Below are 14,638 nucleotides of genomic sequence, written 5' to 3' on the forward strand. Positions count from 1 at the left end.
TTAAATGGCACAAATATTGTAAATTGTCTCAGATTACAGTCAATAATTTATCTGACCTATTGTTCCAGATACGTCGTTAAATTCTGAGAGAATTTTCAGAAAACCAAGGTCTTTATTAGATATTAAAAAATGGAAAGCAACTGAACTAAGCACTTGGCCAGTTGTTTTAAAGGGGTTGATTGAGCCAAAAATCTATTCAAACTTTTTAGATCTTTCAGTTGCAGTTCTAATTTTATTGTCTTTTTTTTTATGAAAAAATATGTTGATTTTACTTGCCAGTTACTAAATTTTTTTGTGCATTCATTTGGTGAACTTTTTAGTAAGAATCAACGAGTTTACAATGTTCATTTTATAATACATATAGGAGATAGTGCAATTAAATTTGAAGTACTTGGTAGATGTCCCTCATTTAAATATGATTTTTTTTTGAAAATTAAAAAAACTTGTTGCTAAAATAAACACGTACAAGGAGATAAGTAGAAGTTTAGTATTCTTCATTTTGATAGGTCAGTAACCATTGCATTGCGACACTGTTTACAATTTAAAAATTATCAAGTTTTAGAGTATTTTGTTTCAGCTAATGAAGGTGATAATTGTTTTAAAATTGTAAAAAAATAAAATATTTTTTAATATTATATATATATATATATATATATATATATATATATATATATATATATATATATATATATAAATATGTACATATATATATATATATATATATATATATATATATATATATATATATATATATATATATATATATATATATATATATATATATATATATATATATATATATATATATATATATATATATATATATATATATATATATATAATGTTGTCAATAGCGATGATTTTTGTTAATTGTTTGCATGAGTTTTAACTAATTTTTTTTTCTTTTCAAATTTATGCGGAAAGAGAGAATTTGTTGGGCAGGTTGACATTTTCAATGCTTCAGTGAACAACTTTAACACGTTTTTCTATTGTTCATTTATTTCAATAAGATGGAACTTTTGCCTGCCTCAATTTTTTTTTTAAACAAAATTAATTGTAAGTATTTTCATTCTTTTCGGTATTTTACTAAATTTAATTTTTTGATTGTTTAACAATATGTTTCTAAATACTTTCTATTATGCTTATGAGTGTGCGCAAACAATTTAGCGTAAAATGTAATTATAACGTCAGTAAATTAATTTATTTGGTTTAACTTTATAGTAAATAAAATTTATTAACTATTTCTTGTTACAATATTTAGTCAACTTTGTTTCTACCAATATTGATCTTTGGAAATTTTTTATTTTTGCTTTGTTAATTATGTTTTGTTAATCATTATCACAATATTTAGAATTATAATTATAATAATGAATTATTTTAGAAAATGAACTTCGAACATTACGCAAACTTAGATAGGAATTTTAATCTTGAGAAATGCTTGCCAACTGAATTTTTAGTTAAACCTCAAAGAATTTCTGCAGATAAAAAATATATAGCTCCAAAAAGCGTCAAGCGACCAATGAATGCCTTTATGCTTTGGGCAAAAGATAGAAGACGTTTTTTAATGGAAAATAATCCAACACTTCATAATGCTGATATAAGCAAAATTCTGGGTAGTGAATGGCGTGAAATGCCAGATGAAAAGAAAAACCCATTTTGGAAGGAAGCTCATGTTTTAATGGTGCAGCATAAATTTGATCATCCGGAATATCACTACAAGCCAAGAAGACAACGACAAAGTAAAACCAAAGGCAAACAAGAGTTAACAGAACTAGAAAACCTTGAAACGTTGATGCATAAAAGAAAACTCAACAAAGAAAAACTAAGTTTTTTTGAGCGTCGGGTAAGTTTGATGAAAAGATCTGAAGAACAGGAAATCCTACAACGGTCCGACAAAGAAATAGACTACGAAGCAATGGATAGGTTAAACTATTTAAGATATCTCAATGATAAAAAGAATTCATGTGCAATCATAAAATCAAAATTAAAAATGGAGGCAGGTTTTTTAAATGAAAATTCAAAATTATCTAACCTAAATACAATGCAACGCAATCAATTAACACAAAGTTGCAAAACCGATTATACTATTAAACACGACGAAACTGAAGATAAAAGTTTGCTCGAACGAAAACGTCAACTCGATTTTTTTCTGCAAGTTGATGACTCTGATGAGTCTGATATAGATTCTCAAAGAACTTCAGATGCTAAAACATCTGTAATATTGAGCGAGTTTTATGATATTTTACCTAGATATAAATAAGAAATGTTTAATATTAACGCAAGCAATCATCAGTAACGCTTTAAAAGTAATTTAGTACAAAGAGTCCGCACAAATACACATAAAAATGTAAAGAGCTAAATATCAGAAAATTTTCGTCTATGCATCAGAAAGGCAATTGTTTTATTACATAATAATACTTAATTAAAAATTATTTAAAATAACGTTATCTAAAGCAAAATCATCATCATCATCATCATCATCATCATCATCATCATCATCATCATCATCATCATCATCATCATCATCATCATCATCATCATCATCATCATCATCATCATCATCATCATCATCATCATCATCATCATCATCATCATCATCATCATCATCATCATCATCATCATTATCGTCATTATCATCATCATCATCAACAACATCATCATTGTCATCATCATTATTTAGTTTACAAAGTGCACACATTTAAAGTGTTATTTTGAACTAAGTGTCTTTTTAAAATTTTGAAGTAACCATTAACATGGTTACTTTAAAATTGTTTTGATTTTTTTAAACTTGAAGATTGTTAGTTTAATTTTTGAAAATTGATTCAATTTAAGATAAGACAAAAATATTTATGAAAAATTTATTGTGCTTACAAATAGGTTTTAGTTTACGTGTGTTTTTGTATAAGGTAGAGGAAGAAAACTTGTTTAAGTTAAATAAGGTACCTTAAATAATGTAATTAAGGTTTTTTTCCCCTGAATTACTGTTATATTTTCAAAATAATTTTATTAGTTTGAATTTAGTTTTAGTTTAGGCTTCATGCATTAGAAAAGAAATTTAGACACAAAAAATTCCTAGGTGTTTACCTAAGATATTCAACTGAACAAAAACCTGATTTTACTCAGAATATCGAAACAGGGATTCAAGAACATTGATTTACAAAATCTAAAACATAGTATAAAAAACACAGGCTTTAAAAAACGATGAGATATTTGGATGTATTTACCAATAAGAAAAAAATTAACAATTGTAATTTATAAAAAAATGTTTACATGACCGGGGCAATAAAAAGACAAACTTAGTCCTACATTACAATCTCTCTATTTCGAATCTCTGGATTCTAAAACCTCCATAGTTTGATTAAATGCTAAGTAACTCGTAAAAAGTCAATTTTCTATAATTCGAAAATCTCTCAAATTCGAACTTTCATTTTTCCCGTGTTAGTCATAAAATTGTCCCATAACATATTTAAAAATATACATTTGTATCATAGCATTTTTTTTTTGTGTAGTTATTTTAGGTGCTCCCAAAAGTCCTTGCGGTCTTATCACAGAGCACCGCGGGAAAGCATTTAACAGGAAGTTCACTCCTCCTTCCGTACCAATGTTACTTTTTGGGCTTGAGCTGGCGTCGAGCCTAGGAACTCTGTGTTCTGAGCCAGAACTTTAGCCACTGCGCCACATCTGCTCGAGTGTACACTTGATGCGCAACAGTAATTTCCTATAAGCTGAAAAGTATTTTTTTTCTTTTGATATACTCTTTATAAAAAGACTTATACTTGTTTAGTAAATAAGTCGAATCGCAGAGTAATAAACAAAAACTTGTATAAACGAGTATAATCGAGTTATAATAACATATTTCAGTGATCAATTATTTAAAATTTATACATTTATCCGTAAAAGTTTTTCAAGTTTTAAAAAATGAAAAAAAATGATCACAATTTCTTATTTAAAAATTTTCAACGAAGACGAGCTGCTTTAGGTTCATCTGTCATACAAAGATCAAACATTGCTAATGTATTAAAAACAGGTATTAAAAGCAGGTATTAAAAGCAGGTATTAAAAGCAGGTATTAAGGGAGTTTTTTTGAGTTATTTTTGTTCTTCTTTTTCACTGATTTAAGTTTTCAGTCAGCTGAATTTTGAACATGTTAAAAATATAGTATCTAATTTTTCGACTTTGACAAGTACAACATTAACGCAATGGGTATGTTTCTGTTATTCAAAAGTATACCGTTTACGAGTTATGATATAAGCTGGTACAACGTTATGTAACATGATATGCGTTCCATGCTAAATGACACTTGGTATATTGGTAACTGAAGCTTTAATTAATAAATGTTAATTGTTTTTACAAACATTTTTCCTATTTATTACGCCTAAAGTGTTCCAAAAATGTATGTTTTGTTTCTAATACTTGTCTCCTTAGTTGATTATCGCAACTTTAGCAATACATACTTTTAGTGTCAAGTGAGTTCAAGCGATTGGTTTTTCTCTTACAACTGAATTTGAAATGATCAACAGATATTTTTTTGAAACTTTGTTTTGTTTTCAATAAATATATATGCCTGAAAATTGTCATTGAATTAAATTTTGTCAAATATGAATTGGAGAATTCATCTGTATTTTCATTTTAATTTCACTATTTTTATTTTAATTGCAATTTGAATTTTAATAGCAATTTTTTTTCAAAAATAGATTTTTGACATTCTCTGTTGTTAAATGGCGTATTTAAGATATATATATAAAGAAAAAAAGTTTTGATTTTTTTTGGTGATAATATTGGTTTAGGTTTAAAAATATCGAGATTTTTTAAAATATTTTAGCGTTGATGGCGTTTACGTGTCCATAAAACATTTTTGTCAAAAACGACACGTAGTTAAGTTTGAGTTTTTTCAATAAATTTTCAATCTATACTTGGTAGAGAAAGTTTTGCTATTGCTTTGATCGAAATAAAATATACGAAGCATTTAAGCATTTGATACTTATTTGTTAGCATTAAAATATGCTTTAAGTTTTGTAGCTCAAAGCTGACTTATCGAAAAGACCATTCAACGCATTTATAGATGAATAAAACGAATTTGTATAATCTGCAAACATTAAACAATTAAGATTTTCAAAGGCTTGATTCTTAGGGGACACTGCATTTTATTTGTAATAGCTTTGTATAACTATTACCACCTATTATAACACGCATTATTTAATTAAGCAGCTGTGATGAAGTGTAAGAGTTCTGGCTCAGAACCAAGAGGTTTGATACCAGCTCCGGTAAAATAAGCGACATTGGTGAGGAAGGAGGTCTGAATTTCCTAGTTAAATGTTCCTCCTCGGTGCTCTGTCATAAGGCCGTTAGGTCTTATTGGAGCACCTAAATAACTAAAAAAAAATTGTTCATCACCATTTTTAAAAGCTTTATTTTTTATAAAATACTTTTTTCGGCAGTATCGAAAGCTTTTGTATAAGGCATAACTGATTCCTTTATGATTAAGTCTGAATCACCTTTCTGCACATTATACTTTTGTTGTTCATTACATATTGTGTGTATCAACATGTGTGTATCATGTATCAACATGTGTCTATCAACATGTGTGTATCGATACTATAAAACACATGCAAACGTAGGATAAAATTTATAAATTGTAAAAATTTTCTAAACATTTGTAAAAATTTTCATTTTCATATTAAAAACCTTATTTGTAGACATTAATACTAAAGTTGTTAAACTTTTATCTTTTAGTATAAATATTCAACGGTATTGGTAAAATCCAGATATAATAATAATAATAATAATAATAATAATAATAATAATAATAATAATAATAATATAATAATAAAAATAATAGCTGGGACAATAACAGTAGATATTGCACTGTATCAGCTTTTGACTAAATAGGTGTTTACTGTTATGTTATTGCTTTTAACTTTTGTTTTAATAAAAAGTTTTTGCAAATCTCTGAATTGTCTAGTTTATTTTTGAATAGATTTATTGGCTCAGCTTCTTTTATACCATTCGGCAGATTATTCCACGTGTGGACTATACGATTTGCGAAAAAATTGTATCTACGAGCGTTTTTGCAGAAAAGCTTTTTCAAAATAAATTTGTGTTGTCTAAGACGAGGGCCCTCTTGTGACTCGGTGTAGTTGTACTGGGAAACCCAAATGATTTTATCGTAGCCATATTGAATTTATATTGCAGGATTAAATCACCACGTATTCGACGCTCTTCTAGAGTTGTTAGTTGCATGAAGAAATTACCATATGAAAGAAGATTAGAATCTTCTTTCATATGGTAATTTCTTCAACGCTAGTACTACTTTAATAGCTCTTCTTTGGACTTTTCAATTTTATTGATGTCTTGTTTTAAGTAAGGACACCAAGCTTGAATAGCAAATTCCAGATGTGGGCGAACGAAAGTTGTATATAACTTTTTTACCGTATTGTTATCAACAAATTTAAATGTCCGTTTTATAATGCATAGCATCATATTTGCTTTACTAACAACTGAGTTAACTTGAAATTGCCATTTTAGATCTGATTGTATTACTATGCCTAGGTAACTTTCATCTTCCGTACTAGATATGGTATGGTTGTAGTATATATATACAAAAATTCATACGAGTAAAACAATGGATCAGTATATGCTTGGAAAGTATGAAACGCCATAGCTAATACTGTAGATTCTAATCCTGTTTAATTATAAACAAAAATGTCTATTTATAATTAAAATAAAATTTGTATAATCTTGCATACGAAAGTTTTACTTCTTTTAAAACTTTTTTCGTAATCAATTTTTAGCTTAGTTCATGATATCTATTATATTTTGTAAATTACACAGCTAGTCCCGTTCTACGCTAAATAAACTTGAACTTTATTTTGCAATTTCTCTAAAGCTCCAAGAATAGAATGGCCTATCCTATTTAACTCACCACTTTTTGTTAGGACTTTATACGTTTTCCGTCGTTAAATTAGGAACTAATAACCATTGAATTAGGAAATAATAGTAGCAGAGGCAGTTGTGTTTTCTTAATTTTTTTTTTAAAACAAATTTACAGTTTTTATTATTATTCTTTTTTTACATCGTATTAATTTTGTTACCAGATCTCTGAAATAAATATGACTAATAGCAAAGTTATTATAAACTTGCTATTAAGGTCAGTTTCCACTAATCTTTTTTTTACAGAAACGAGAAAGGAAAGCACATTGGGACAGAGTGTGCCAAAATACCAAAAAATCAATGTCGGCATTGCACGGTGAAAACTTGTCATAATGGTAAAGACATATTCATTAGAGGAAATATCTAGTTAAAAAAACATTAATATTAATTTAAGCGTAATTTTATGTGGTGATTTACACGTTAATTTGACATGTGTTCCAAAATGCTTTTTTTGCTTATTTTGTTACTTTTTTACTCTGCTATTGTTTTAAATTAACTTTATTGACTTTCATTTTAAAATATATTATTTTAATTAACAATGTTTTTTTCACTCAGACATTTAAAAACAATTTAACGTAAGTGTAATTATTAGTTTTTATGCATCGAAAACAGACAGTTTTTGACTTATTTTTTGCTACTAACCTTTCCTATTAGGTATCAAATAAACCAACCTCCAATATCCTCCAAACATTTGATTATGTAAATCTCATGCTAAATGTATGTAAATAGCTATGCATCATAAACATTTTGCTACTTTTTTCAATAAAAAAAGTTCTTTCAAAGCATTGGTCTTCAGTTAATGGTCAGTTGATGAGAATTACTGAGCATGTAAAAAGAAGTTTTGTACACAAAGAATGTACTACAAAATCTTTCATTACTGTTATATTATATAAGTTCTGTAAATATAAATCTAAAAAAGTTATTTTATGACAAATACATGCATTGAAAAGTAATATTTTTAATGTTTACAATGATAAAAGCCCATTAAAAATATTTCGTATTTTTCATCAAAATTTAATTTTTTTAATTTCTTTTTTTTTATCATATAATTATAATTATATAATCTTTTTCGTCAATATAAATTTTTTTTTTTTTTACAAAACTGTTAACGTAACAAATTGACTGGAGCAAGCAGAAGACGATGGTCTTATCATCTTGCCCCGTTAATTTCAATTATGTTTTACAATAAATATCAATTAAATATAAGATAAACACAAATTATAAGATATTTAAATATATATAAATATAAGAACTCGTATAAGTAAAATAGCCAAGTAAATGTATCTTTATAAATATAAATACAATTAAATGCAATTTTATAAATATAACCATAATCATTTCCAGCTATTGTGTAAATGGAAAAAAAAAAAAAAAAATTTCAAGACGTGTGAAAGTTTTTTTAAAAAATAAGAGATTGTTTCAGTAATGTTGAGATCAAGTAACTGTTGTTTAACAACGCATTTAAAATGTTGAAAAGAGTTTATCGTTTTAATCTCATTTGTGAGAAATAAGTTTTACAATTGTGATCCTCTTCTAGATATTGAGAATTGGGATTGACTCAAAGACATTTTTGGAATATAGTAGTTCTGCTTAGAATGTTTTGTTTTGTATTTATGATCAATAAGTTGGAAGTAATTATGGAATATTTTTGGGACCAAATTATTTTTTACTTTGAACATAAACTGAAGGATGCTATAGATGTTTTGTTCATTAATATTAAGAACTCTCAGTTCTTTCATTATTTGTTTAGCACTAACATATCCATTTGTGAATATGCAGCATGCTTGCTTTTGTTTTTTATAGACTAAGGCTAGTTTTGATTGGTAAGTACTTGCCCATAAGCATTACTGAACTCACAGATAAAATGTTCATAAGCTTTATTTGCGTTTTTGTAGTTATTAAGTTGTTGCCAGTTTATTAGCGATAAGTGACCGCGAAAAATTTGAATACCATTTTTATTTATTTCCCTTTTTCATATATATTTTGTTTGGTATTCAATCAGATTTTTCTTTGCAAATTGAATTAGAAGTAAAAAAGATTGGAAAATGATCACTTACATCGGTTTTTATGATCCCACTTTGAGTGTTATATTTTGAAAAATTATTAGTAAAGATATTGTCTATGAGTGTTTTAGTTTGATGAGTAACACGAGTTGGCTTGTTAATTAATGGTAATATACCATGTTGATAAAGAATATTTATAAAGCGTTTAACTTTATTATCAGTTTTTATGTCTAAAAGGTTTATATTGAAGTCCCTCATTAAGTATAGTTGTTTATTTCTTACCGTTTCTAAATACTGTTCTAAATACTTTTCAAAAAATTTTATTTTACCACTAGGTGGTCTATATATTGCAGTTAAAAAAACGTTTTGTACTTTTTTCTTATTATTAATCAGTTCTAAGGTTAATGACTCACATTCTTTACTATAATGGCTAAGATTTTCTGCTTTTTTAAATTGCAGTGTATTGTGGATAAAAAAACATATACCGCCACCCATACCTTTACCTCTGGTTTGATGAATTGAATTGTACCCTGTCAATTGAAGATTCGAATTATTGGAATCTTCATCTTGACACCAAGTTTCTATAAGACATATTACCTTAAATTCACAGTTTATGTTATGTAACATAGACTTAAAATTTTTAATTTTTTTTTTTCAGACTTCTAATGCTTAAAGTTAATGACGTAAATGATGGTTGCGTTGAGCCTATTTAACAAGAAACTTCCTCAACATTACAGTAACAAGACTCAATATCAATATCCTCAAAAAAATTTATATCAGGATCATCATTTTTATTCAAAAGTAGTGTATTTTTCTTATCAAAAACCTTAAAAGTTTTTGTTTTAGTTATTATATCAGCCATTTTTGTAATTAAATTTCTATATCTCTTTTATGATAATAAAAATTAATTTTTTTACTTAACTATATATTTCTTTGTAGATACGTTTTTTAATTTAATAATTTTATCGTACCTTAATCCGACATTTTCTCCCTTTTCTCTTCTTTGTTTTACCTCAATAAACAATTTCTTCCTTATAATTGCTGTCTCTCGAGAATAATCTTCATTGATGTAGATGTTTAGTCCCTTTAGGCGATGAGCTTCTTTTAGAATTTTAACTTTATCTTTATATCTAAGTAGTTTCATTATTATAGATCTCGGTCGTCCTTCTTTTTTGTAACCTGTGCGGTGAGCTCTATCAATTTCAACTTCGTTGACTCTTAAAGTATTAGAGAATAGTTTTAAAACTTTATCTTCGGTCATCTCAGGTTTCGTTTAAACTTTCGGTAATACCTTCTATTCTAAGGTTATTTCGTCTTGATCGATCTTCTAATATCCTATTTTTCTCGCTAATGTTTTTTATAGGGCTTTCGTTCTCTAAGTTATTACATGCCGTTTTAATTTTTTGGTCGATTAAATGTTCGTGAAAGTTAAGACTATTTTTTAATTCATCAAGTTCTTTTTCTAATTTGTTTATTTTGTTTATACTTTCCGCCGAATTGTTTTCAATTTGGCTTAATCGATCATTTATTATTTTTAAATTAGTGCTTAAAATCTCAACAAAGTTTTTTTCTTGCTGCTTCAACATTATTTCAGTTTCTTTTTTGTATTCGCTGAACATTTCTGTCAACATTTTCTTTATGTCTGATTTTGTTACTGCCATAAAAATCTTTTTGATTTGCTATCAACAAGGTGCGATTTTAATAATACAATATAAATATATTAGACACTTTCTGTTGAAGTACAATTCGATACTTTGTAATTATTACTACGATAAGAATGGATTCAAAAACTAAATAATTTCTCAACGTGGTTAATTATGTCGCCATTTTTAAGCTGCCATCTTGAATAGAAAAAAAGTTACCATACCAAAAGTTACCATTTTATATTACATAATTACATGTTTATTACTTTATTTATGCATTTTATATATAAATATAGCTATTCTAATAAAAAAAAACTACGAAAATAATTTTAGCACAAAAAACTTGATTTTGTCCCACTGTGGAAAGGGAAAATAATCATGCGAGCAGGTGTAGTTTTAACTTGTCCAAAGCATGTTCACGTGATTTTTTTTTTCTTTTCCATTCTGTTTTTCATTAAAAAACGGATGAGTGGAAACCGATCTTTATAAGTAATAAATGAATTGATGTAAGTAATAATATACCGTAAAAACCCCTAATTCCGGATGTAACCTAATTCCGGATGGTTTTAGTAAAAAGTTTCATAACTCCTTTAATATAATGAATTTATGAATAATTTTTTTTAATTAATAAACGTCTTTACCAGACAAATCGGAAAATATAAAAAAAAAATTATATAAACTGATGCAATCATGAAAGATTTCAATTTGAAATCTCTCATAACCAGTGCCGTCTTAACGCATAGGCTAGGTAGGCTGCAGCCTAGGGCCCCCGATTTTTAGGGGCCCCCAAAATGTGTCTGGATTTTTTTTCAAATTTATATAAATAAAACATTATATTTCTAAATTTTCTGAAGAAATCATAGTTTGGGGGCCCCTCGGGAATAATTATTTTCTTGATAAGATTTTTTTTAATTATTTTTAGAAAAGTATCAGTTTTTCAGTTTGAGGGCCCCCTAGGGAATTTTTTTTTTCTTGATAAGCAAAAATGCATTCATGCGTCCGAAAATAAACATAAATTTTCCGATAAGAAGTGTTAAATACAAGCACTTAAAATATCCCATTAGATTGAATTTGAAATTGCTGTGATCAACTTAAAACATCTGTTTTGAAAAAAAGTCATTTAACATGTCTAATCGGACTTATCAAAGTGGTGCTGCAAAGAGGAAAAAAGCCGCTAAAGCAAAAGAAGACATTTCAAAATATCTTCCTTTGACATCATTCCTTTTGGTACAAAAGTCAAAGCCTGTTGTGTCCGAAGATGTATTTCTTTGTCCAACTTCAAATTTCGTAAGCATTGATAGTGCTTTGTTGCCAAATGAAACTCTAGAAATTCAATAGGAACTGGAACCAGAACAGGAGCCAGAACCAGAGCAGGAGCCAGAACCAGAGCAAGAGTCAGAGCCAGCACAGGTGCCAGAACCAGTACAGGAGCCAGAACCAGCACAGGAGCCAGAATCAAATCAAATTAAAACTTATCCAAACGCAATAACAAAAATTACTCAAGAAACTGACCCAGCATTGTGGCATCAGTTATCCCAAGAAGCTCAATCATTTTGGATTTCTAATGGCCCGTCCATGTGCCAGAACAATGATAAGAGCTTCAAAAATTCGGAAAGGTTGAGTTGCGGACAAAAAAGGTACTTATCAAAATCTTGCTTTAGACGTGAACTACACAATGGCGAATTTGTCAATCGTGAATGGCTATTATACTCACCTTCAACAGGTTCTGTTTTTTGCTTTGCTTGTACCTTATTCTCCAGCAAACACTCTAATTTTTCCACAACTGGATTTGATGACTGGAAAAATGCCTTAAAATGTATATCTGGACACGAGAATGGTTCTGAACATCACAAAAATATGCTTACTTACTCCAGTCGGCAGAGAGAAAGTGGCCAGCTTGACTCTGTATTATTAAAACAGTTACATAACGAACAATTGTACTGGCAAAATGTGCTGAAAAGAATTGTTGCAGTTGTAAAGTTCTTGTCATCAAGAGGATTGCCATTTCGTGGAAACAATGAAACCATTGGTTCAGAGCAAAATGGTAATTAATTAGGAACTCTTGAGTTACTTAGCCAGTTTGACCCATTCCTACATGAACACATGAAAAAACATGGAAATTCTGGAAAAGGTAATACTTCATACCTCTCCGCCAATATCTGTGAGGAGTTTATATGCCTAATGGGAAATAAAGTTTTGAGCGAAATAATTTCTGAATTAAAAAAAGCAAAATACTACTCAATCAGCGTTGACTCAACTCCAGACTTGTCACATGTAGATCAATTAACTTTTACAGTTCGATATGTTAAAGACTTGGCACCAGTTGAGCGTTTTTTGCAATTTGTTCCCATTCACGGGCATGGAGCTGAACATTTAGAAACAGTGGTTTTGAATTTTTTACAAGAAAATGAAATTTCAATATCTGACTGTCGTGGGCAGTCATACGATAATGCATCAAATATGGCAGGACAGTACTCAGGCCTACAAAAGAGGATTAAAGACAAAAGTGAATCAGCATTGTTTATTCCTTGTGCTGGACATTCTTTAAATCTGGTTGGCAACAGTGCAGCTGGATGTTGTTTAGAAGCAATTATTTTTTTTGACTTTGTTCAATGCCTCTACAACTTTTTTTCTGCATCAACTCATCGTTGGCAAGTGCTTCTGTCTTTTGTTGGCAAAGGCAAAAAAATTGTCAAACAGCTTTCTGGAACTCGATGGTCAGCACGTGCAGATGCTGTGACTTGTCTGCATGACAGTTATGATGAGATTAAAAAAGCACTTGAATTTTTGATCAAGGACATAAGTCAGTCAAAAGAAACTCAAAATGATGCTCAAAATCTCATCACGAAAATGAACACTTTTGAGATTGTTTTTCTGACAATTTTCTGGAATGATATTCTTTGTCATTTTAATGAAACATCGAAGATTTTACAGAAAGAAAATTTAAACCTGGATGTTGCAGTTCGGATTCTAAAGTCATTGTTGCATTTCATTAAAGATTTGAGGAGTCAATTTGAGAATTACCAGGAAAAAGCCAAAATCTTGCTTCCAAACACTGACTACAGAGGTTCTTCAAAAAGAACAAAAAAAAGAAGCCGACGTATGGTCTTCTTTGATGGTGAGGCTGAAGAATTGGAATTTCAGGGAAGTTATAAATTCAAAATTGAAACATACCTTCCTGTTATTGATTCACTAACATCAAATTTAGAAAAAAGAACATCAGCATATGAGAAGATCAATGACAATTTCGGATTTCTAGTAAACATTCAAACAATTGCCAATGTTGAACTAAAAGACCATTGTTCAAACCTAGCACAAATTTATAAGAAGGACATAAATGAAAATGAACTTTTTTTTGAGTGCCAGCAATTTAAATATTACATTTCAAAAGATGAACATTCATTTACAGAATTTTACTCAACATTAAAAAGAGACCACTTGGAATCAACTTTTCCAAATATTGAAATTTCCCTTAGAATTTTTCTGTCAATGATGGTCTCAAATTGCACTGGCGAGCGATCATTTTCAAAACTAAAACTTATAAAAAATGAACTCCGCTCAACCATGCTGCAAGAAAGATTGAACTGTTTGTCGTTAATGTCAATTGAATCAGATGTTCTTTTAACCATTGATTTTGATGATATTATTAAAAATTTTTCAAGAAAAAAATCACGTAAACGTCACATGTAAATTTTATCATTGCTTTAATAAATATTTCCTATTTTAGTATTTGATTTAATTTTTTTACTAAGGAAAAAGGGGGCCCCCAAATTAAGTCTAGCCTAGGGCCCCCGATAGCCTTAAGACGGCCCTGCTCATAACTAAAAAAATAAAAAAAAGGAAATAAATAACTTTGACTATCAACAAAAAAATTAAAAAAGTAAAAACACTATTTTGGGCAGAATTTTATGCTGATTATTTTAGCCAAAAAAAATTAAATTACCTTTTGAAATAATTGAAAAAAATGAAAAAAAATTTGCTACCAGCCAAAAAAAAAAAGACACCTAATTCCGGATAGAGGTAGTTATTATTTTATATACCTAAAAAAAATAATTAACAAAT

At 28.5% G+C, this 14,638-nt stretch overlaps 3 protein-coding genes across 3 annotated transcripts; all 3 read left to right on the forward strand.

Moving 5' to 3' along the window:
• Positions 1-941: 941 nt before the first annotated feature.
• On the forward strand, positions 942-2,391 carry LOC100214402 (sex-determining region Y protein). Its single transcript, XM_065787889.1, has 2 exons — positions 942-1,056; positions 1,382-2,391. Exon 2 carries the CDS (start codon positions 1,385-1,387, stop codon positions 2,258-2,260), a length of 876 nt encoding a protein of 291 aa, XP_065643961.1. The 5' UTR covers positions 942-1,056; positions 1,382-1,384; the 3' UTR covers positions 2,261-2,391.
• Positions 2,392-11,701: 9,310 nt separating this feature from the next.
• On the forward strand, positions 11,702-12,628 carry LOC136074322 (zinc finger MYM-type protein 5-like). Its single transcript, XM_065786627.1, has 2 exons — positions 11,702-11,863; positions 11,915-12,628. The coding sequence occupies exons 1-2, from the start codon at positions 11,702-11,704 to the stop codon at positions 12,626-12,628; spliced, it is 876 nt and encodes a 291-aa protein (XP_065642699.1).
• A 51-nt stretch (positions 12,629-12,679) lies between these two features.
• On the forward strand, positions 12,680-14,266 carry LOC136074323 (zinc finger MYM-type protein 1-like). Its single transcript, XM_065786628.1, has one exon. The coding sequence runs from the start codon at positions 12,680-12,682 to the stop codon at positions 14,264-14,266; it is 1,587 nt and encodes a 528-aa protein (XP_065642700.1).
• Positions 14,267-14,638: the final 372 nt, after the last annotated feature.

Source organism: Hydra vulgaris, chromosome 01, assembly GCF_038396675.1.
Source record: "Hydra vulgaris chromosome 01, alternate assembly HydraT2T_AEP".
Lineage (NCBI taxonomy): Eukaryota > Metazoa > Cnidaria > Hydrozoa > Anthoathecata > Hydridae > Hydra > Hydra vulgaris.